This window comes from Sapajus apella, unplaced genomic scaffold, assembly GCF_009761245.1.
Source record: "Sapajus apella isolate SASKATOON/1434 unplaced genomic scaffold, GSC_monkey_1.0 scaffold2, whole genome shotgun sequence".
Classification (NCBI taxonomy): domain Eukaryota; kingdom Metazoa; phylum Chordata; class Mammalia; order Primates; family Cebidae; genus Sapajus; species Sapajus apella.
The window spans coordinates 57093303-57117906 of NW_022436942.1; the positions used below are offsets into that span (position 1 = coordinate 57093303).

The 24604-nt window shown below is 40.2% G+C and overlaps 1 protein-coding gene across 2 annotated transcripts; it reads right to left on the reverse strand.

Moving 5' to 3' along the window:
• Positions 1-423: 423 nt before the first annotated feature.
• On the reverse strand, positions 424-24485 carry IKBIP (IKBKB interacting protein). Of its 2 annotated transcripts, XR_004270871.1 has the most exons (4): positions 23902-24485; positions 13778-13895; positions 950-1755; positions 424-625 (listed from the first exon to the last, which is right to left on the reverse strand). XR_004270871.1 is itself a non-coding variant. In XM_032285210.1 (3 exons), exons 1-3 carry the CDS (start codon positions 24078-24080, stop codon positions 11129-11131), a joined length of 1134 nt encoding a protein of 377 aa, XP_032141101.1. In that variant the 5' UTR covers positions 24081-24485; the 3' UTR covers positions 9746-11128. The 2 variants fall into 2 exon arrangements, 1 of the variants encoding a protein (XP_032141101.1); XM_032285210.1 differs by lacking the exons at positions 424-625; positions 950-1755 and adding an exon at positions 9746-11965.
• Positions 24486-24604: the final 119 nt, after the last annotated feature.

Below are 24604 nucleotides of genomic sequence, written 5' to 3' on the forward strand. Positions count from 1 at the left end.
TATTTATAGGCTATCTAAATTTCTTGCTATATTCTGTTAAGTAATAGCCCAAACAGACCAAGACACTATTGTTCCTTTCCCTGTTTCCTAAAGCCATGAAAGACCCAGAAAGGTGTACTTTTTATTTCCCTGCGGCTCACTGGCTGTGACCTTTCTAGTTTCTCTTCCTCTAATTGGATAATGAATGTTGCAGCCCTGTCCCCTGAGGGGTAGTTCTTCAGTTAGGTCCCCAACCACACATGCTGGACTCCCTAGGGGAGGGGATTCTGATTCTGCCCCTTTGAGATTTCCCGGTGCTATCAGCAGATTCTGCCTCTCCTCATGTGTGTGTGTGTGTGTGTGTGTGTGTGTGTGTGTGTCTGTGTGTAACAACATGCATGTCAGAAGGATGAATAAAGTTCTTGCTATATAAAGTTGCAAAAATAGGTTTTAGCATATTTATTTTGGAAAATCAACCTGTTTAAAAGTTTTATTTTTGCTGTACAAAACAGGATTAAATACAAAATGACTTTTACTCCAAAATATCATTATTTCTGATTACCAGTCTTCTACTAACAAGAGAGGTCCCATTAAAAAAATTACCTTAGTCTAATCTCAATAATGTCAAACTAATTCTTTTTTTTTTTTTTTGAGACGGAGTTTCGCTCTTGTTACCCAGGCTGGAGTGCAATGGCGCGATCTCGGCTCACCGCAACCTCCGCCTCCTGGGTTCAGGCAATTCTCCTGCCTCAGCCTCCTGAGTAGCTGGGACTACAGGCACGCGCCACCATGCCCAGCTAATTTTTTGTAGTTTTAGTAGAGACGGGGTTTCACCATGTTGACCAGGATGGTCTCGATCTCTTGACCTTGTGATCCACCCGCCTCGGCCTCCCAAAGTGTTGGGATTACAGGCTTGAGCCACCGCGCCCGGCCCTAATTCTTTTTTTTACTTATTTTTATTTTATTTTATTTATTTATTTTTTATTTTTTCCATGGGAATCATCAAACCATAATGTCAAACTAATTCATATTTGAAATGTGTGCAATTTCATCTTTAATATCCTTAATCTCAGCTTGGACTATTGTTAAATTAGATATTTTTTCATTTAAGAAAGCAATTTCTTTCCCTCTTTGTAGTAAGTCGGTAACCAATCTCCCAATGCGTAGTGTTAAATCATTTACTAATGGTTCTAAACGAGCAAAGTCCTTCTTTAGATTATACACCTTTGGTTTTAGATCATTTGCAAAAGTCACTGTCTTCAGAACTTTGGCTCTGTCACTTTCTAAGCTTAGAAATCTATCTGTATGTCTGTCGAAGTCACTCTTTAGCTCAGTTAGTGTCTTCTTAACAGAGTTAATTCTTTGTGAATTTTCAGATGCTACCTTTCGGAGCGTTGCTGTTCGATCAATACTACTAGAAAGAAGATCACCAATATTTTTTACTGTACTTGTTTCTACTTTTTCTATTTTAGTTTCTAGTTCTTGCACAGAATCTGTCAATGATATTACATCAGTTACTAAACCTGAAATCCGTCGCATATCTGTTTTTACAGTTGTAATCTTGAGACCAACATCTTTTGCCATGGAAGTTGTACTTTGTTCTACTTTTGTAATGTCTTGAGAAAGCACTGTCAGATTGTTATTCAGTATATCCTGTTTTTCAGTTATCCCGTGGAACCAAGTTTTTACCTCATTAATTTCTTCCTGTAGATGCTTTAGATGAGCAATTATTTGAAAATACTTCAGTTGTTCCATGATAGCTTCAGATTTCTGCCACTATAAGAAAATATAATATCACAATGATTAAATGTATTAGAAGCTTAGCATTTAAATTTCATCTTAAATTTTGTGATTTTTTTTTTTCTTTTTTTTTGAGATGAAGGTTTGCTCTGTCACCCAGAATGGAGTGCAGTGGCGTGACCTCACCTCACTGCAACCTCTACCTCCCGAGTTCAAGTGATTCTCCTGCCTCAGCCTCCTGAGTAGCTGGGACTACAGGTGTGCACCACAATGCCCAGCTAATTTTTTTTTTTTTTTTTTTTTGTATTTTTAATAGCGACAGGGCTTCACCATCTTGGACAGGCTGGTCTCAAACTCCTAATCTCTGGTGATCTGCATGATTTGGCCTCCCAAATCCACACCTGGGATTACAGGCGTGAGCCACCACGCCCTGCCTTATGTTACTTTTTAACTACAATTTTACCATTCTTCTGGAAAGCATATGGTAAAAGATGGCTTCAAAAGTAAGAGACTTTAGAACAATGTAAGTGAATTACTAATGAATAAGAAGGAAAACATTTGAGAAAATTTTGTGAAATGTTACTGGAAATTAACATTTTTTATGTTATGTTATTTTCACAATTGGTCCTCTATACGGTAATAAAATGAGCTACATGAGACAGTGATGTGTTTTTTCAGTTGCTGGAGAAGAGGAAAAAAAAGTTTCTTCCAATGGAGCTTTGCGGGGTGAGACAAGGTAACAAAACTTCTTTTTTATTTCAGCTTTATTAAGGTATAATTGACAAATTAAAATGTATATATTTATTGTGTACAATGTAATGTTTTGATATACATATATACACACATATTTGAAATGATTAAATCAAGCTAATGAACATATCCATCACCTCACATATTATTTTTTTTTGTAGTAAGAATATTTAAGATCTACTCTCCTAGAAATTCTTTCTCTTTTTTTTTTGGAGATGGAAGTCTCACTCACTCTGTCACCCAGGCTGGAATGTAATGGCCCCATGTTGGCTGACTGCAACCTCTACCTCCTGGGTTCAAGTGATTCTCCTGCCGCAGTCTCCCGAATACATGGTATCACATTTGTGCACCACCATGCCTGGCTAATTTTTGTATTTTTAGTGGATACAGGTTTTCACCATGTTGGCCAGGGTGGTCTGAAGCTCTTGATCTCACATGATTCACTGGTCTTGGCCTCCCAAAGTGCTAAGATTATCAGGCGTGAGCCATTGCACCCGGTCTCTTAGCAATTTTCCAGTATATATCATTATTATCTATAGTAATCATGCTATACAATAACTCTCCAGAACTTATTCATTCTGGTTTTTTTTTTTTTTTTTTTGAGATGGAGTCTCACTCTGTCACCCAGGCTGCAGTTCAATGGTATAGTCTCAGCTTATTGAAACCTCTGCCTCCCGGGTTCAAGCGATTCTCCCACCTTAGCCTCCGGAGTAGTTGGGACTACAAGCACATGCCACCATGCTTGGCTAATTTTTGTATTTTTAGTAGAGACAGGGTTTCACTATGTTGACCAGGCTGGTCTTGAGCTCCTGACCTTGTGATCTGCCTGCCTGGGCCTCCCAAAGTGCTGGGATTACAAGTGTGAGCCACTGCGCCTGGCCTATTCAACCTGTTAAACTGAAACTTTGTCTTCTTTGATCAACATCTCTCTATTGCCCTAACTGTCCCCTCCAGTCCCTTGTAACCACCATTATACTCTGTACTTCCATGAGTCTGACTCTTTTAGATTGCATGTATATGTAGTATTTGTCTTTCTGTGCCTGGTTCATTTCACTTAGCATAATATCCTTTAGGTTTATCCAAGTAGTCACAAATAACAGGATTTCCCTCTTTTAAAGGCAAAACAGCATTCCATTGTTTGTGCCTGTGTGCGCGTGCCTGTATGCACATGCCTGTGTTACTTATCCATTCATCTCTTGATTGACACTTCGAATGATTCTACATAGCTTGGCTACTGGGACTAACGCTGCAATGAATGTGGGAGTACAGATAGCTCCTTGACATATTGATTTATTTCTTTTGGATATATATCCAGAAGTGGGATTGCTGGATCATATGATTATACTTACTGATTTTTTTTTTTAGAAACCTCCATACTGTTTTCCATAATGGCTATACATTGCCACCCACAGCGTACAATGATTCCCTTTTCTCCACATTCTCACCAACACTTATCTTTTGGCTTTTTTATAGTATATATTCTAATAGGTGTGAATTGATATCTCATTGTGTTTTAATTTTTCCTTTCCCTGATAATTAGTGATATTGAGCATTTTTTCATATACCTGTTGGCCATTACTATGGCTTCTTTTGAGAAATGTCCATTCATGTCCATAGCCTATTGTTTAATTGGGTTATTTGTTTTCTTGGTATTGAGTTGCTTGAGTTCCTTATATATTTTGTATATTAAGCCATTCTCATATTTATGGTTCATGAGTATTTTCTCCCATTCTATAGGTTGTCTTTTCACTCTGTTGATTGTTTCCTTTTCTGTACAGAAGATTTTTAGTTTGATGCAATCCTATCTATCTATTTTTGCTTTTGTTGCTTGTGCTTTTGGGGTTCTATCCAAAAAAATCTTTGCCAAGACTAATGTCAGGAAGCTTTTTTCTCATGTTTTCTTCTAGCAGTTTTCATTTTCTGGTATTACATTTAAGTCTTTAACTCATTTTGAACTGATTTTGGTATATGGTTTGACATAAGGGTCCAGTTTCATTCTTCTGCATAGGATATCCAGTATTCTCAACAGAATTATTAAAGAGATGTCCTTTCCCCATTGTATGTTCTTGGCACCTTGGTTGAGAATCATTTGAACATATACTTGCAGATGTATTTATGGGCTCTTTATTCTGTTCCATTAGTGTATTTTTTTTTTTTTTTTTGAGATGCAGTCTTGCTCTGTCACTAGGCTAGAGTGCAGTGGTGCGATCTCAGCTTACTGCAACCTCCGCCTCCAAGCGATTCTCCTGCCTCAGCCTCCTGAGTAGCTGGGACTATAGGCATGTGCCACCACACCTGGCTAATAGGCTTGGTTAACCTATTTGCCTAGGATGGATAGATGAGTTAAGAGTCTATCGTAGCTGAAAAGAGCACATTAGTGAAGGCCGGGGATGGTGGCTCACGCCTGTAATTCTAGCACTTTGTGAGGTGAGGTGGGTGGATCACTTGAGCTCAGGAGTTCAAGACCAGTTTGGACAATGTGGTGAAACCCTGTCTCTACAAAATATACAAAAATAGCCAGGCTAAGCTGAGAGGGTAACTTGAGTCTGGGAGGCAGAGGCTGCAGTGAGCTGAGATTATGCCACTCCAGCATGGGTGACAGAACCAGACTCTTTCTCAGATCAAAAAAAAAAAAAGGTACATAGGTGATTTGAATATTTATTTTAGTATTATTATAATTTTTTGAGATGGAGTCTTGCTCTATTGCACAGGCTGGAGTGCAGTGGCACAATCTCGGCTCACTGCAACCTCTGTCGCCTGAGTTCAAGCAATTCTCCGGCCTCAGCCTCCCAAGTAGCTGGGATTACAAACATGCATCACCACACCCAGCTAATTTTTCCTTCTTTTTTTTTTTTTTTAAGTAGAGATGGGGTTTCACCATGTTGCTAACTCCTGACCTCAAGTGATCTGCCCACCTCAACCTCCCAAAGTGCTGGGATTACAGGCATAAACCACCATGCCCGACTTGAATATTTATTAAATTCCTATAGTATATTCCAGGTACTAGGCTTATATGCTGCCCTGTAATGTTAAGTATTGTCTGGATCTACAAGCACAGCAACATGGTTCAAGACTATGATTTCTGGTTCCAACCTGCTTTCCAAAAACTTGCTAAAGGAGTTTTTTTTTTTTTGAGACAAAGTCTCTCACTCAGTGGCCAGGCTGGAGTGCAGTGGTGCCATCTCGGCTCACTGTAACCTCTGCCTCCTGGGTTCAAGTGATTTTCCTGCCTCAGCCTCCTGAGTAGCTGGGGTTACAAGCGGCTGCCACCATACCCAGCTAATTTTTGTATTTTTAGTAGAGACAGTTTCACCATGTTGGCCAGGACGGTCCTGACCTCGTAATCTTGCCTACCTTGGCCTCCCAAAGTGCTGCAATTACATGCTTCAGCCATTGCACCGGGCCAGGATCTTTAAATTCTATTAAAGGACCTGGAAATTTTATTGATCTGTATAATTTAAAACCATTTAGATCAGGCACAGTGGCTCACACCTGTTATCCCAGCACTTTGGGAGGCCAAGGAAGGAGGATCCGTTGGAGTCAGGAGTTTGAGACCAGCCTGGGCAACACAGAGAGATCCCTCTCCATCTCTACTTTTTAAAAAATATTTTTAAAAAGGGTAAATAAGTAAACAAAACCACTTAAAGCCAGAAGGGATCTTAGAGATTATTGGACTATAATAATGAGAGCCTTTACTATTTAAAACTAAGCCCTAAAATAAAGTGCCCAGAATATGCAGTGGCAAAACCTATGAATAGATTAGAGGAGTCCAGCTTAGGACTCTAGCATCGCTTTCTCCTCTTCTTCAACATTTATTCATTTATTGATTCCTTTTTTTTTTTTTTACATAGAGTTTCACTCATTTCCCAGGCTGGAGTGCAATGGCGCGATCTTGGCTCACCGCAGCCTCCGCTTCCTGGGTTCAAGCGATTTTCCTGTCTTAGCCTCCCAAGTAGCTGGGATTACAGGTATGCACCACCACGCCCAGTTACTTTTGTATTTTTAGTAGAGACAGGGTTTCTCCATGTTGGTCAGGCTGGTCTCAAACTCCTGACCTTAGGTGATCTGCCTGCCTTGGCCTCCCAAAGTGTTGGGATTACAGACATGAACCACCGTGCCTGGCCTGTTGATTGCTTCTTATGCTCAAGGGCCAAACGATTTTAGAGCACAGCTATAGCTTTTGAGGGACTTAAGAGTCTAGTTTAATGGCAACATGGTAGGGAACACATTTGACTGAATTATTTCTTTTGAGTTATCAAGATAGTTCTACTAACAGCAGATTTGTTGTGATTTTTCTTCCCTGGTTGAATAGCAGCAGGCCCCATGGTGTAGTGAGAGGTCCTTGGCCTCTGGAATTGAACAGACCTATGTCTACAGTGTGACTGCAAGGTTCCTAAGGTTCCTAAATCTCCATTTCCTTATTTGTAAATGGGTCTAATAGCTAGCAAAGGTGTAGTAAGAATTAGTGATAATGACTGGCACAATGTAGGTAATCAATATATGGAGTTGTTAAAATGATGATGACGGGCTGGGCGAGGTGGCTCATGCGTGTAGTCCCAGCACTTTGGGAGTCCAAGGCAGGTGAATCACGAGGTCAGGAGTTCGAGACCAGCCTGGCCAAGAGACCAGTCTGGCCAGTATGGTGAAACTCCATCTCTACTAAAAATACAAAAATTAGCCAGGCCTGGTGGCGGGCGCCTATAATCCCAGCTACTTGAGAGGCTGAGGCAGGAGAATTGCTTGAACCTGGGAGGCAGAGGTTGCAGTGAGCTGAAGATCATACTATTGCACTCCAGCCTGGGTGACAGAGCGAGGTTTCAACTCAAAAAAAAAAAAAAAGATGACGAATGTAAATTTCCTAGAAATGCTTGACATACATGTAGGTATATCATTTTAACAGGTGCTAAAATGTTAGTTTTCTCCTCTCCTGCTGTATAAAGCTGGGGTGGAATATTTTGATTTGTATTAAATTAATAGTTTATAGGCTGGGTGTGGTGGCTTACGCCTCTAATCCCAGCACTTTGGGAGGTCGAGGTGGGAGAACTGCTTCAACCCAGGAGTTTGAGATCAGCTTGGGCAACATAATGAGACTCCATTTCTACAAAAACATAAAATTAGCAGGGCATGGTTGTACGCACCTGTAGTCCCAGCAATCTGAGGAGCTGAGATGGGAGGATCACTTGGGCCTAGAATGCTGAAGTTGCAGTCAACTGTGATCGCACCATCCCACTCCAGCTTGGGTGACAGTGAGATCCTGTCTCAAAATTAATTAATCAATAGCTTACAAATTGAAATGACCAGATGCTAGGAAAATTTGCAGAGCTTTTGTCAACTGTGCAAATATGAAATAAGTCTATAAGGAATGGGTTTTTATTCTTGTTGAGTTTGGTAAATTTTCAGCATCATTATTGTGTAATGATATCATACCAAAGTTTGAGCAAGATTATAAATTCATACAAAGGTCTACAGTTAGGTTGAGATAAAAAATACTACTACTGGCTGGTGAGATGGCTCATGCCTGTAATCCCAGCACTTTGGGAGACAGAGGCAGGTGCCTGAGCTCAGGAGTTTGAGACCAGCCTGGGCAACACAATGAAACCCCGTCTCTACTAAAGTACCAAAAAATTAGCTGGGCGTGGCAGTGTGTGCCTGTAATCCCAGTTACTTGGGAGGCTGAGGCAGGACAATTGCTTGAACCTGGGAGGCAGAGGTTGCAGTGAGCCGAGATCATGTTATTGTACTCCAGCCTGGGTGACAGAGCAAGACTTCATCTCAAAAAAAAAAAAAAAAAAAAGTAATACTAATTTTGCATCTTATGGCTTTTTCAACGAAGCCATACAGGATAATAAATCAACATTTTTAGTTGTAAAATATACAAGTACACTTAGTTAATAGTTTTCAATCATTAAGCAAAATTTAAGGCAATATTACTATATTTTAAAATTATATGTTCAAAAGTTTAAAAACAATTAGATGTTTGTATTGTAAAAGTGATTTATTCATGTTACATTAAAAAAATTGATCCAGTACTCTTTTTTGTTTTGAGATGGAGTTTCACTCACTGCCGAGGCTGTAGTGCAATGGGGTGATTTCAGCTCACTGCAACCTCCGCCTCCCTGGTTCAGGCAATTCTCCTGCCTCAGCCTCCCAAGTAGCTGGGATTACAGGTGCCCACCACCATGCCCAGCTAATTTTTGTATTTTTAGCAGAGATGGGGTTTCATAATATTGGTCAGGCTGCTCTTGAACTCCTGACCTCAGGTGATCCGCCCACCTTGGCGTCCCAAAGTGCTGGGATTACAGGCTTGAGCCACCATGCCCAGTCGATCCAGTACTCTTATGCTTTTGAAATAGGGTCTTGCTCTGTTATCCATGCTGGAACACAGTCGTGCAGGTCACTGCAACCTTGAACACCTAGGGGGCTCAGCCTCCTTCGTAGCTAGAGCTACAGACATGTGCTTTTTTTGACTTTTAGTAGACATGAGTTCTTGCCATGTTGTCCAGGCTGCTCTTGAACTCCTGAGCTCAAGCGATCCTCCTACCTCAGCTTCCCAAAGTATTGGAATTACAGGAGTAAGCCATTGTGCCTGGTCCCACTCCTCCTTACATATTTTTGTTTTTTTCTTCATAGGGATGAGGTCTTACTGTGTTATCCAGGCTGTCTCAAACTCCTGGGGTCAAGCCATTTTGCCTCAGTCTCCCAAAATGTTGAGATTATAGGTATGAGGCACTGTGCCTGGTCGCTTTATAAGAAATTGATGTAAAATTTATTATCAGCTACAAAGATACAAAAATGTGTTTTAGGATATTGATAATTTTCCCTACAGAAACGACTAACAATGTAATTTAATATTTGATACACAGGAAAGTTTTTTGAAATTTTAAGCACTGGTTAAATAAATGAATGGAAGAAACAGTGAAAGAAAAAGTAATTACATCTAAATCTCTTTAATAAAAATTTCTTAATAGGAAAACCTCTTCCTAAATACAGTATATATCTATATCTATACACATACACATATATACTTTAATAGTTTTCTCCTGTTGTACTTGTAGAAGTGCAGTGTTTCTTTCCCTTGTGTCATTATAGAGTAGTGGCCACCTTGTTTCCATTTACTTCCAGTAACCATTACCATGGTACATATAAATTCATAATAATTTTAAAAATATAAGTTCATTAAATGTGGTGATAGGTGAGAAAAAATATTTAAACATGAAGAGCGTAAGAGGTCTTATCTGCCTTGACAGGATGGAGGTTAAAACAACAAAGTTCCAGCTAACTTTACCATTTATTTTATTAGTATGAAAATAAAAGTAAACAAATGAGTTTTGTCAGTGCACACAAATAAGAGACATTCAGAAGTCAGTAAGTATAATGTTAAGACTGCAAAAATTAATGCTGTGCCCCTTAATAATAGAACTCTTCAGGCTTATTTTTATGACTCACGGCTGTCTACCACTGGCCCTCCTAACTCCAATGCAGACCGAGATTGGGGGTTCTCCAAAAACTTGCATATTTGCATATTAAAACTATTTGACCACAACTACCTTTTTGTAACTGACTGCTTTCAAGTTCTTTGTGTGTTTAATTTCATTGAAACTACATTATAAAACTGCTAAGGTTATTGACAAAAACAAGAACAAACTTTCATATGCAGTTGACTACATTATATAATTTCAAATAAGATAAAATCAATTTGTAAACAAACTTAGTGGTATGGTTTGGGAAATCTTTAAAATGACTTGCTTTTAACTACCATAGTTATTGGCGTAACTAATTATCACAGTTAAGTTACTTTTCCCTCCTTAAAACAGGCCACAGGCTTATTTATTTTTAAGCAGATTATCTAGAGATCATGGATCTAGCAAACTCATGTCTAACAGTTAGAACTTAAAACCCAGGTATATAAAGATATTTCAAAGATTTATATACACGTAATTCATAAGAAAGACCTTATGTAAGAACATACTTACTCTGATTTTAAAAGTCTTACAAGTATGTGTAACACAGTTTAGAACCTTAACAAAAACTAAAATGTTTCCCAGGCTTCATAGTTTTCAGAAAGTGCATATTAATTCATAGCAAAGGCACCAGGCTCTCCCTCAGGCATCTTATCTTTTATTTTACACAAAATTCCTATGAACTTGGTTGTCTGGATTCTTAACCTGCAGTGAATTACATAAGAAAGTGAAGAACTGGCTGAGGCAGGCAGATTACCAACTAACCTGACAGCAAGATCAGGTGACAGAAAAGGTGTGAGACATAGGTTTTGAAAAATGGCAAGTTGGGGTCATTTAATGAAGCAGTAAATAATCCCCATTAGCCCTTGGAGACATCAATATATGTGGGTCCAATATAATAGGTGAAATTAATAATGATGTCCACTAATTCTTTAAAAAACATTAAAAATATTAAGTATCTTGTTTTAAAAGTAGAGAAATATTTGTAAAGAACAATTTCTGTTTAAAATGGTTAAAATGAAATAAGTTTTAGTGCTTAAAAAGATAAGCTTTGATTATGTGGATAATCCATTTGTGTGGACATCTTGTTTATTTTCCAATAATGTAGGATAAGATGAGGCATATCAAAATAACTCAAAATCATGGAACTAATCAATTCATGTATAATGATATGGTTCATCAGAATAAATGTCATGAATTTAAAAATCACCACCAATTCCTTTATTTTCTAGATTATATTCTTTTAAAGTTCCCTTTTCTCCCGTACTTGAGTATGCTATAAAATCGTGAACTCTTTCTTTTAGAACATCCAGTTCATTTTGCATCTTTAATATGCTATTATCATACTGAATTCCTTCAAGGGTTTTCTGCATCTCCATTATTTCAGACACTGCTTTCAGCATATCATCTTCCATATTAAACATCTGCATAGTCAAGTCTTCCATTTTCTTTTCTGTTCCTATCAGATCCTGAGAGACTCTGAGAACCGAGTGAATAGCACTTTCAATTGTTGGCAAATGTGTCTTGCATTCTTCAACTTTGGGTTCATAGTCGGAGAGTTTATTAGTCAGATCTTCATCTCTGGCAAAGAGGGCATGCTGTTCCTCTTCTAACTTTTCAACTGCCTTTGTATCAGAGCCTAGCTGCTCCTCTACTCGCAGGAGATCTTCTTCTTCTTGTCTTTTTACTGTTCTAATATTTCTTAGTGTGCTGTCTTCCAAATCTTTTAGCCGTTCAGTGAGCAATTTTATTTCCTGCTCAGCCGAGTTAATTTGGACAGTTACTTGAGAATGTGTATGTTTTGCTTCTGATTTGAAAATGTCTGTATTAGCATTCATTTCTTCTAGGCTTCTCTTCCAGAAATCCGTAATATTCTGAAATTTCTCATTTAGGCTTTGCATCTTTTGAGTAAGCACCTCTTCATTATTTTGAATGTCATGCATGATATCTTGGAGGTTGGATACTTCCTGCTCAAACTGGGTCATCAAAGACATGGATGACGTAGCTTCCTGCAGGATGTTTTCGGCAGTCTCAAGCTGCATTTATAACACAAAACAATTTCCAAGGCTTCTTAATAATTTTCATATTAGAGAAATACATTTTAACAAATAGGAGTATAACACATGCCAAGTTAAAATTCTGAAGATGTCTAAAATATCCAAGTACATCAGAATCATACTGACAAAGACATTTATTATGTTAATAGTTTTCACAAAGGTTAGCCCTGTGTCTTTTTTTTTTTTTTTTTTTTTTGAGATGGAGTCTTGCTCTATCACCCAGGCTGGAGTGTAGTGAAGCCATCTCAGCTCACTGCAGCCTCCGCCTCCCAGGTTCAAAGGATTCTCCTGCCTCAGTCTCCCGAGTAGCTGGGATTACAGGTATGTGCCACCATGCCTGGCTAATTTTTGTATTTTTTGTAGAGACGGGGTTTCACCATGTTGGCCAGGCTGGTCTTGAATTCTTGACCTCAAGTGATCCACCTGCCTTGGCCTCCTAAAGTACTAGGATTACACCATGCCCGGCCAGCACTATGTTAAAAAAAAATACACCTGAACATATAATCCTAGATATTTGAGCATTTCTATAGAAGCATATTCAAGAGAAAAATAATGTTAAAGGACCTGACATAGATCACAATTTCCTCTTTTTAACTCCAATGGTAACTTTGATGTCATTTTTATGGTTATTTATATGTAACATATAAAATTTTATATCTTTCCTAAATCCTATAGTTCTGGAAGGATTTCTGCCGGAAAAAAAGTTTCCACCAACCTCTTGCAGAGAAGGTACTAGAATCAGGTCTTACAGATACAAAGGCAAAAACAATTGAAAAATAGTTTAGTGAGACAAGTCAAATGGAATGGTAAAGTGTTTTAAGTATTTGTAAATTATGCTAAGCCCCTGACACCTCCTAATCTGTATCTGGAATACAGACGGCCAAGTCATAGACCTCTTTTAGTCTACACTTAGATACAGCTTTAGAGACTACAGAAAAGCCTAGAAATGATCATTAATTTATCATGTGCTTACAGCATTATGCTGAAGACATAATACTGAGCAAGATACACTTCTGCCCTTAAGCAGCTTAGTTTAACTGATGAGAAAGACAAGTGTCTATGCACTATGTCAGGGGAAGAGCTATGGAAGCATTTAGGTGGAGATCCAACCTAGACTTCAGTGATGAAGGACAGTATTTTAGAAAAAGCAATATCTAATATCTGCTTCCAGTTGCTTGTTCTCTAAATTAGCCTACACACTACTACTAGAGTAAGCATGTTGGCTAGGCTGGTATCTTAACTCCTGACCTCAAGTGATATGCCTGTCTTCCCACAGTGCTGGGATTATAGGCACGAGCCACTGCTTCTGGCTTAGGCTAGCCATTCTTAAATGCATATACATATATCCTCAAAAATTAGAAAATAAGGAAAAAAAATGGATAGATCTTTTCCCAATAAGTGCTATTCATATTCTAATTTTATGTCCAAAGATCAACCATATTTTCAGATGAGACCGAGCGCGTTCAGGATGGTATGCCATAGACATGATCAACCACATTTTCAATGCCGTCGATACCTGGCACATAAGTAGAAAATTAACATCATGCCAATATGAACAAATTGGTCTTTTTCAACACTAGAAATTGTCATATTAAAAAATTCTTGTCCTTCAAATTGCAATCTGAGTCAAAATGGATCAGAGGGAGAATGTCAAGAGGTAGGAAAATCAGTGAGAGTTAAAATAGTAATAGTCTAAAAGGCAGGAAGAAAGAAGTTCTGAGCTGGGATAAGGAAATGATAGTGGGGAAGTAAAATGGGAAAAACGTCCCAGATAAGCCAATTAATAATTACCTTTTCTGAAATTAAACTGATTTTACTTTGAAGTCCTTGGAATTCATTGGCTTCTAATTTCAGTAACTGATATTGGTTTTCCACCTTTGCAAATTTTTCTGACTGCTGAAATACAAACCTGGAAAAGAAAAGAAAAATCACTGCTCTCCAATTCATATCCATTTAAATCTGAATTTCAAAGGATAATTATACCTATTTCTGTTAAGAACAACATAAATTCTGGTATGAGTAGTTGTATTTTTTTTCTTTTTCACAGACAGGGTCTCACTCTGTCACCTAGGCTGGAGTGCAGTGTCACAATCATAGCTCACTGTAGCCTTGAACTCCTGGGCTCAAGTGATCCTCCTACTTTAACCTCCCAAGTAGCTAGGACTGCAAGCTGGTTAATTTAATTTTTCTTTGTAGAGACACCATATCGCTATGTTGCCCAAGGTGGTCTTTAGCTTTTTTTTTTTTTGAGACGGAGTTTTGCTCTTGTTGCCCAGGCTGGAGTGCAATGGCATGATCATGGGTCACTGCAACCTCCGCCTCTTGGGTTGAAGCAATTCTCCTCCTCAGCCTCCCAAGTAGCTGGGATTACAGGCAACTGCCACCATGCCTGGCTAATTTTTTAACATTTTTAGTAGAAATGTGTTTTCACCATGTTGGCTGGTTTTAAACTTCTGACCTCAAGTGATCCACCTGCCTCAGCCTCCTAAAGTACTAGGATTAGAGGCATGAGCCACTATGCCCGATCCCAAGGTGGTCTTGAATTCCTGGCCTCAAGTGATCCTCCCACCTCAGCCTCCAAAAGCGCTGGGATTACAAGTGTAGGTCAACATGCCTGGCCTAAATGCAGCTTTTATCAGTTTATTTGGACAGATTTTCATGTGGTAGGTACTGATTTAACTCATGCAAAGATGGGTAAAGCACTGCCCTTTTTCACAGTTCACAGCCCATGGAATAAGATGGTGTGATATCTGTAATAGATGTATGCACAAGAAATATTTTAGAGGAAGACACAGTGAACAATTTAGAATAGGATCTTTGATCTCTACCGTTTTTCACAAGGCCATATTTGGGTAATATCTAGAAAATAGGTCTTTTTATGCTGAAATGTAGGAGAAACAATACTTATCTATAAAAAAGTATTTTAAAACTGAAATGTAGAAGAGTACACTGATGAAAAGCAGTGGAGAGGAAGAGAGAAGTGATAGTAATTAGATGTTGCAAAATAACAGGGGGTGTGAAAAGAGGTATAAAAATAGAAAAGAGCTATTGTCGAAGTGACAATAGATCACGATCAGTGCAAAGTGTATAAACTGTACAATTAGTTGTACTCAACGACGACTTGTATAGGTGTACTTGAGATGTCATTCTAAAATTGGAGTTTATTCTTCACCACGGGTAGAAGCATAAAAAGTTACCTCAATCTTTAAAACAACAAATCAACATCTATTTATACAGGATTTGAAATAGCACAAAAGAATTGCGTTGGACCTGACACCATTTTGTCTACTTTAACTCAATTCTTCAAGCTCAGAGAAAAACAGTTGAAATTCTTTGCATATTGAGTCTTCAAAAAGCAATGGAGCAGAACCATGAGAAGTATCTCCCTAAATCACAGTCCTTAGACAAGTGATTCAAAAGCTTTGCTATATTTTTTAGTCAACTGACAGCTTTAACAAATCTGATGTCTGAGTCTCAGTAAGATTCTAATTTAATTGGTTTGGGATGTGGCTTGGATGTTGGAAACTCAACAGCTTCCCAGGTAATCTAAGTGCACAGTCAACCTTAGAACCATACTGATTGACCATGTTTTGTGAAATTAATTTCCACTGAAAGACAATCATTTAAAGATCCCAAGGCTTAATGGAGAGGTGAAAGACTTTTCTGAGTAAGTGCAGTTATCTGAGCTTTGTGCATTCTTGTAAAAGTGGTAATGCTTTGAATTCATAAATGGCATCATTAGGCTAACTGTAGCTACAAAACAGTCCAAAGCTAAATTAGACAAATGTTTACAATATTGGAGGAAACAAATTTCTTTTGATGATGGTGGTTAATTTCTATCATATGGTATCCCAGGTTACACTGTTAATACAGATTGACTTTTCTCCTGTGTTTAAATTAATAGGAACCTTTAAAGCTTCTGGTTATTAGAAAACACTATTATCCTAAATCTCAAAGATGGAAGGGTGAACATAATTATTTTTTCATTGGCTGTTTCATTTCTGGCTTTTAAGAGTTTTTTTTTTTTCTTCTTCCAGAGTATAGGATATCTGAGACCAGCAGATAGAGACCCTATTAAGAAAGAGACCACTCTAAAGAAATGAGTTGCCTTTCCCACACCTTCCTGACCCTTCCTACCCTCCCCCAACAAAAAAAAAAGAGGAAGAAAAAAAGAAATACAGTTAATTTCAGGGACTAATTTTATTATCCAATACTCCACCATAGATCTATACTATAGATTAGCAAGCTTATTCAGAATGAAATCATTATTATAAAAGAGACTTTTGTATGAAAGTTGATTCACTACAAAAAATACATTAAAGAACCTTCCTTCTCAGGACTTCTTTTCAAATTCAAGCTTTAAACAAAACCTGTGTCATGTTAGTGGAAATATCATCTCTGATGATAATTAATAGGTTTTTTTTGGATGGTTAGCCTCTTACTAAAATTAAAAAAAAAATTTGGCCGGGCATGGTAGCTCCTGCCTGTAATCTTGGCACTTTGGGAGGCCAAGGCAGGTAGATCACAAGGTCAGGAGATCGAGACCACCCTGGCCAACATGGTGAAACGCCCTCTCTACTTAAAAAAAAAAAAAAAAATACAGAAATTAGCTGGGCATGGTGGTATGTGCCTATAATCACAGCTACTTGGGAGGCTGAGGCAGGAGAACCACCTGAACCTGGGAATCGGAGGCTGCAGTGAGCCAAGATCGCGCGACTGCACTCCAGTCTGGTGACAGAGCGAGACTCCCTCTCAAAAAAAAAAAAAATAAAATAAAAAATAAAAATTCATCCTCACTACATATGAACAGTGCATATAAGAAAAAAGTACAAAGCTGACTTAGCACTAGTGATGAAAAGTGGTCTGTGCAGTGCTGAGTTAAAATAGATTTCATTTTTCACTTACATGTGCCAGACACTATTCTAAGTACTTTATAAATATTAATTCATTTAACATTAAAGAAGAAGATGATTGACTTTCTTTTTTTTTTTGAGATAGGGTCTTACTCTGCCACGCAGGCTGGAGTATAGTGGTGTGATCTCGGCTCATTGGAACCTCCACCGCCTGGGTTCAAGTGATTACAGGTGTAAGCCACTGCACCTGGCCTACATGACTGATTTTTCTAGAAGTCAAGAAAATACGCTGAGAAGGCTGCTTGTTCTGAAAAACTAAGCTTTCAAACTGGCATCCATGTTAGTGTGTAAGGTGCTTCATTTCCTTTTTATGAGTCGGGGCATATTCTTTTTTTTTTAAAATGGTACTTCAAGTTCTGGGGTACATGTGCAGAATGGGCAGGTTTGTTACATACATACATATACACGTGCCATGGTGGTTTGCTGCACCCATCAACCAACCCATCATCTACATTAGGTATTTCTAATGGTATCCCTTCCCTAGTCCCCCACCGAGTCAGGGGCATATTCTAAGAAGAGCAATTCCCAGTCTTGCCATTTAGATGAGGGTAAAAAATAGGCAATTAGGTTCTGCTAAAGGGTACACCTTCTAGTAGAAGGAAGAGAAGAACTATAAGTAATTCTGGACTCGGGGATTTCTATTTCTAGGATCTTGGCCTTTCTTTGGGGATTAATATCCAAGGGAGGCCATGAATCATCCTGGTTAGGTGGGTGACTGGAATACCTCAGCTCTGTCATTTACTAAGCTGTATAACCACTTTGGGCAAGTTAAATAACTTTGATGTTTCCTCATCTGTGAAGTGGGGATAATAATACCTTATTTTATTATTTTGAGTTGGAGTCTCGCACTGTCACCCAGGCTAGAGTGCAGTGGCATGATCTCAGCTCACTGCAACCTCTGCCTCCTGGGTTCAAGCAATTCTCTTGCCTCAACCTCCCAAGTAGCTGGAGGCTATAGGTGTGCGCCACCACACCCAGCTAATTTTTGTATTTTTAGTAGAGACGGGGTTTTACCATGTTAGTCAGGCTGGTTTCCAACTCCTGACCTCGTGATCCACCCACCTGCGCCTCCCAAAGTGCTGGGATTACAGGCATGAGCCACTGCGCCAGGTCTAATTTTATTTTTTTGACAAGATCTTGCTCTATTTCCCAGGATGGAGTGCAGTGGTGTGATCATGGCTCATTGCAGCCTCCCAGCTCCAATCCATCCTCCTACCTCAGCCTCCTCAGTAGCTGAGAACACAGGCATGTGTCATAATGCCTGGCTACTTTTTAAATTTTTTATAGAGATGTGGGTCTTCCTATGTTGCCCAGTCTTATCTTGAACCCCAGGGCTCAAGACAAGAAATCCTCCTGCTTTGTCTTCCCAAAGTGTTGGGATTATAGATGTGAGCCATAGCACTCAGCCAATACTTTGTAGGGTTATAGTTTGTTTTTCAACAGGGTTTCATTCTGTTACCCAGGCTGGAGTGCAGTGGCCTGATCATACCTCACTGCAGCCTTGAACTCCTGGGTTCAAGTGATTCTCCCACCTCAATCTCTTGAGTAACTAGGACCACATGTACACTGCTACCACTGGCTAATTAAAAAAAAAATTTTTTTTTGTAGAAATGAGATCTGGCTATGTTTTTTTTCTTTCTTCTTTTTCTTTTAGGCAGCTGAAGAGGAAGAGGTCTACAGTGATGCAGCCATAGTTCACTGCAGCTCAAACTCCCTGGGGTCAAGCGATCCTCTCACCTTGGCCTGCCAAAGTGCTGGGATTATAAGTGTGAGTCATCACACCCGGCTGAGTTATTGAAAACACTAAATAGTTATTGCTATTCATAAAAGCTCCTGGAACAATAGAGCAGAGCACATCAGCTATTTCCTTTAAGTACCGTGGCCCCTTTCTTTTCTTTTTTTGGTGATGGAGTCTTATTTCTGTTGCCCAGGCTGAAGTGCAGTGGTATGATCTCGGCTCACTGCAACCTATGCCTCCCAGGTTCAAGTGATTCTCCTGCCTCAGCCTCCTAGGTAGCTGGGATTAGACGCCCACCAAGAAGACTGGCTGCCTTTCTTTCGGACTACTTTGTGCAGCTACTCTTCTGTCCTTCCTACATGCCTGTGATTGTATAAAGGAGCAGGGTTCCTGCCCATTTGCACTTGATAGAAGCCCCAGGTCTGTCCGCCTTTGAACACTAAGTATAAACTGGGTTGTGTTTATGGCAAATGAAGGATGGAACAGATTAGATAGATTATACCACTTATAAATCACTAAAAAAAAAAAAAACCTCTTGTTTTTGGGCCTCTTCTCACTATTATATCATATCATGTCATATAGCCTTGTGGAAGAGTTAGACATAGGAGAAAGGGACCCCAGGCTACTTTTAGTGTAGGCCTTACAAAAAGAATCTTCCTGATTCCTTCATAAGCCATTGCAGTCTATAGAGATCTCATACAGATCTATCTAGGGTCGTTTGGTAATGAATGGTTTACATTTCCCTACAGTGCATGGTGGTAATTATTGGTGTGGGTTGCCTCTGTATAGTTCCTTTAGGAAGGTTACATGGTGGCAGGCAGCTGATTGAGGACTTATAAATTCAGGATTTCCTCTGGCTCTATTTCAGTTTAATGAAAAAGAGGCAAATAACCAAAGGAAGCTGTTGTTATAGACCTCCTGCAAGGAAAGAAGTTCCAGGGCCACTATTAGGGTCAGTCTCCACTTAGCCCTATGTTTCATATCATCTATAGCCTCATTTTTAGCACAATACCTAGGTTTCAAGAAAACCTTGACCATATTCCATTTTTAAGAAGCAGGGCATTTAAAGTATACCCTTGTCTTTTAGATAAAACTCTACTAACAGAAAGAAAACTAGAACTAGAAATGGAATTAGCCAAGGTTTTACAGTTGGATTTATAGAGAAAATTATATTGGATAACAACAACAAAAAAATACCAGTTATATGACTTGTTTAAAGAGCTTTTGACTTTTTGTACATAATTATAACAGATACTATAAAAAACTTTTATAAAAGCAATGAAAAAAATCTGTTGAAATATCCATAAGAAACACAATTTTCACAATGGAATTTCCAGCTGATTAAATTTCTATGTAATTAAATAAGCATGTGTACAGGTTTTGTGTCTTGTTTAGTAATTTCACAACTTTTTAACTTTCTGAAAGCAGAATCTCAATTCTTTCATCTGAAAATTTTCCATAGGATATATCATGCTTTTTTTTTTTTTTTTTTTTTTTTTTTTGACATAGGGTCTCACTTTGTCACCCAGGCTGAGTGCAGTGGCTCAATCATAGCTCACTGAGACCTTAAACTCCAGGGCTCAAGTGATCCTCCCACCTCAGTCCCCCCAAGTAGCTGGGACTATAGGCATGCTATTTTTTTTGTATTTTTCATAGAGACAGTGTTCCACCACATTGCCCAGGCTGGTCTTGTACTCCTGAGCTCAAGTGATCCACTCGCCTTGGCCTCCCAAAGTGCTGGGATTATAAAGGTGGGAGGCACTGCTGCACCCGGCCTATCAGGCCTTTATTTAGCGGGAGAAAATATTAAAGCAACACACTTCTAAGTTTCTTATATATTATTTCTCTTTTCTTTCCAAATAGAAAATGGTCTGAAGACAATGATATAGTGTAATTCCTTGAAATCCTCCTTGGGCAGTGAAAGGGTTCAGATTTTTTTCCTCCAACTTAATCAGATGAAGAATGAGAGGACAGATAAGCAGTGTTTAAGAGTACACAGAGAGACACACATGCACTTGTATTTTAACCACCAGGGCCGTGTCAGTACAGAAAGCATTTAATAAGGATTTGATGGACTGACTTTTAGATACTAAATTATGTGTTTTAGTGGTAAAGATCTCAATGGCTTTGTTAAAATTCTAGTGAGCTTTTAAGTATTTTAAGATGCCAAATACTTGCTTTTTACTTGGAAAATATTTACAAATGTCTTATGGTGATAAATTTTTATTTCCAAATTTACTATGAATATTTTGCTATAAACAGTAACCAAAGTACAGTACATATTCTTCAATTTTAGCAGCAAAAGATTTCACAAGAGCAACTGTCAACTATTTAAATAATAGTAGAATGTGACCATAAAAATATACATATAATACATATATTTTAGAGACACAGGGTCTTTCTCTGTCTCTCAGACTGGAGCACAGTGGTATAATCATCGGTCACTGCAGCCTTGACTTCCCAGGCTCAAGCTATCTTTCCACCTCAGCCTCCCAAGTAGCTGGGACTATAGGCACGCGAACGCCATCACACTTGGCTGTTTAACTTTTTTTTTGTAGACACGGTCTGTTTCCCAGGCTGGTTTCGAACTCTTGGCCTCAAGCGATTCTCCTACCTCAGTCTCCCAAAGTGTTGGGATTACAGGCATGAACCACTGCGTCTGGCCCCCAAAATTATTTTTGATATAGCAATGTTTTATCATTTTGCAAACACATAGCTCAAATGAAATCTTCCTAATGAATGTAATACATTTTGGTCTTTATTGTCTGCAGGCAGTAAAGAATCACTAACAGCAAATTCCTGATGTTTTATTCCCATAAAGTTTAGTTTTCTATTAAAGCTAACCAGGATAGTAACTCTTTCCCAATACAAAAAAGGTTATTTATTTAGGCAAGTCTTGCTCTGTCACCCAGGAGTGCAGTGGCAGATCTTGGCTCACTGCAACCTCCACCACCTGGGTTCAAGTGATTCTCCTGCGTCAACCTCCCGAGTAGCTGGGATTACAGGTATGCGCCACCAGGTCCAGCTAATTTTTGTATTTTTGGTAGAGATGGGGTTTCACCATGTTGGCCAGGCTGGTCTTAAACTCCTGACCTCAAGTGATTAGCCCACCTCGGCCTCCCAAAGTGCTAGGATTACAGGCGTGAGCCACCACATCTGGCCCAAAAAGGTTTTTTTTTTTTTTAAATTTACTTAAAGAAGGTCACCCTTTTTAAGGCATAAGAGCAGTCTATTTAAAACAGTAAATTCAGTACATTTATTCCTTTCAGATCAAAATTAACATATTCTGTATTAGTAAAATAAACAATGCTCTTTCTTTTTTTTTTTTCCTTCCTGAGACGGAGTCTTGCTCCATCCTGCAGGCTGGAGAACAGTGTCATGATTTTGGCTCACTGCAACCTCTGCCTCCCGGGTTCAAGTGATTCTCCTGTCTCAGCCTCCTGAGTAGCTGGGATTACAGAGCGTGCCACCATGCCAGGTTTTTTTGTATTTTTAGTAGATGCAGGGTTTTGCCATGTTGGCCAGTCTGGTCTCGGATGACTGACCTCAGGTGATCTGCCTGCCTTGGCGTCCCAAAGTGCTGGGATTATAGGCATGAGCCACCACTGCCAACTGACAATTCTGTCATTTTTGAAGAGAGCATTTAATTACTTTATTGTAACAAAATTTAAAAGAAATTATTTTTTGAGACAGAGTCTGGCTCTGTTGCCCAGGCTGGAATGTAATGGTGCAATCTTAGCTCACTGTAACCTCCACCTCCCCAGATAGAGTGATTCTCCTGCCTCAGCCTCCTGAATAGCTGGGATTACAGGTGTGTGCCACCATGCCTAGCTAATTTTTGTATTTTTAGTAGAGACGGGATTTCATTATGTTGGCCAGGCTGGTCTCGAACTCCTGACTTCATGATCCACCCACCTCGGCCTCCCAAAGTGCTGGGATAACTGGCGTGAGCCACCGAGCTTGGTCGTAACAAATCTTTTAACTCTGAAAAATACACAATTTGAGATGAGTCACCAGTAAAGTATAATTCTATATGTACTAGCATCAAAAATGTTCTAGACGTCCAGGATCTCTTCTAAAATTTGATCACTCTGGAAGACTGACAACAGTCTTACTAAATAACTTTACAAAGAAATGAAAAATGGAGAAAATTCTATTAAGGTGCTAGTCTTATTAAAATGAAATGGGCTATTCCCTCCCCCCCCACAAAAAAATTCAGAAAATAAAATTCACGAGTTGGCTGTAATGAATATTTCTAATATTCATTTTTCCTAATGACAACAATATATCCACATTTACCTGGTTTAAAAACTGCAACTGTTTAAAGTGGACTCTAGTGCTATATTTTTGTAGCTTTACCATATCGAAGTTCAATCTGTAACGAACTTAGTAAAAGACCTTAAATTCATAATGCATGCACGGTGATCAACATATGAGGTCTCCTCCAAACTCTGCTGTTATAATAACCATCTGTTTTTTTTGTTGTTGTTTGTTTTTTGAGACTGAGTCGGAGTCTCTCTCGGTCGCCCAGGCTGGAATGCAGTGGTGCGATCTTGGCTCACTGCAGCCTCTGCCTCCCGGGTTGAAGCGATTCTCCTGCCTCAGCTTCCGGAGTAACTGGGACTGCAGGGGCCCACCTCCATGCCCGGCTAATTATTCGTATTTTTGGTAGAGACGGGGACTGCAGGGGCCCACCACCACGCCCGGCTAATTATTCGTATTTTTGGTAGAGACGGGGTTTCACCATGTTGACCAGGCTAGTCTCGAACTCCTGACCTCCAGTGGTCCACCTGCCTCGGTCTCCCAACATAATGATCTGTTTCCCAACATAATGATCTGTTTTAAGGTTGTAAATATTTCCATTAGGCATTTATGAGGCAAGGAGAATGGGGCAGATGTGTCCCGGACTGGGGCACAGTGGACAAGAAGTAACGGTTTATAACATGAACGCTTCTGACATGTATCGCGCGCTTCAGAAAGTGTGGCCGAATCTGCAGCTCTTAACAAACGGCTAGTTCCCAAACCTTAGCCTCAACTCCGTCTGAGCGATATGGGCATGCTACCAGTACGGGAGAAAATGGGATACAGGAAACGCGCGAAAGGGAAAAACAAGGCTGGTTTCCTTCCTTTGGGGTAGAGACAGAGGCGCAGAAGGCCCAGGTCTGGGGGGTTGGATCACCTCCGTCGGGATGCGGAGCCGGGTGGGAGCCCAAGCAGCAGCGGGCTCACAGGAGGCTGGCCAGGGGAGCCTCGCGTCCACTTACCAGGCTAGGCCCAGGCAAGTCCCCAGCGACAGCAGACTCAGGCCCGTCCGGGGGTCCGCCCAGCCCCCGCCTCCGCCGCCCGGGGCCTCAGGGCTCTTACTGTCCTCGCTCCGCTTCCCGGGCTCCGCAGCAGGGGCTCCCTTGGGCCCCGACTTCTTCCGGCTCTTCACCTCAGACATGTCTGGAGGCCCTAGCACGACAAGTCCCTGGCGACTTCTTCACCCTGGAAGCAGGACGTGGCCGCCTAGGCGTCTGCGGGAATCCTGGGCGGTGACCGCGCCCCCTCACAGACTTGGCACCGCCCAGAGCCCAGCCCCTTCCTTCTCCCCGCCATCCTCGTTGATTCTGATTCACTGAGTGTTTCAGCTACCTGCTCCCTAGTTCCCCTAGTCGAGATTGGCGACGACCTCACGCCGCAGCACCTTCCGCTACGAGATTGCTCCAAATTCGAGGAAATTCAAACTCCCGGGCGCGCGCAGGCTGACGGGACTAAAGGAGGAGGGGAGGGGCCGCGCGCGCGCCACGTCGAGCGCGCCGCCGTGGCCCGAATTCTGCCTTGGTGAGAAAGCGGCCCGTCCCTGTGCCTTAGTCACGCCCTCTCCGCGCGGTAGGCGGGCACTTCCCCTACGCGCGCGGGCAGGAGCAGCGGCGGGAGTGCGCGGCGGCAGCCGGGGTCGCCCCTTGGGGCTTAGGGTGTGTTTAT

Bases quoted from the DNA above. Each gene is read 5' to 3' on its own strand.
- IKBIP (XM_032285210.1), bottom strand. From the start codon at position 24,080: ATGTCTGAGGTGAAGAGCCGGAAGAAGTCGGGGCCCAAGGGAGCCCCT. The intron at 13,896-23,901 runs GTAAGTGGACGC...TTTCTTTTCCAG, and splicing joins ACTTGCCTGGGCCTAGCCTG to GTTTGTATTTCAGCAGTCAG. The intron at 11,966-13,777 runs GTAATTATTAAT...TTATAAATGCAG, and splicing joins TCAGTTTAATTTCAGAAAAG to CTTGAGACTGCCGAAAACAT.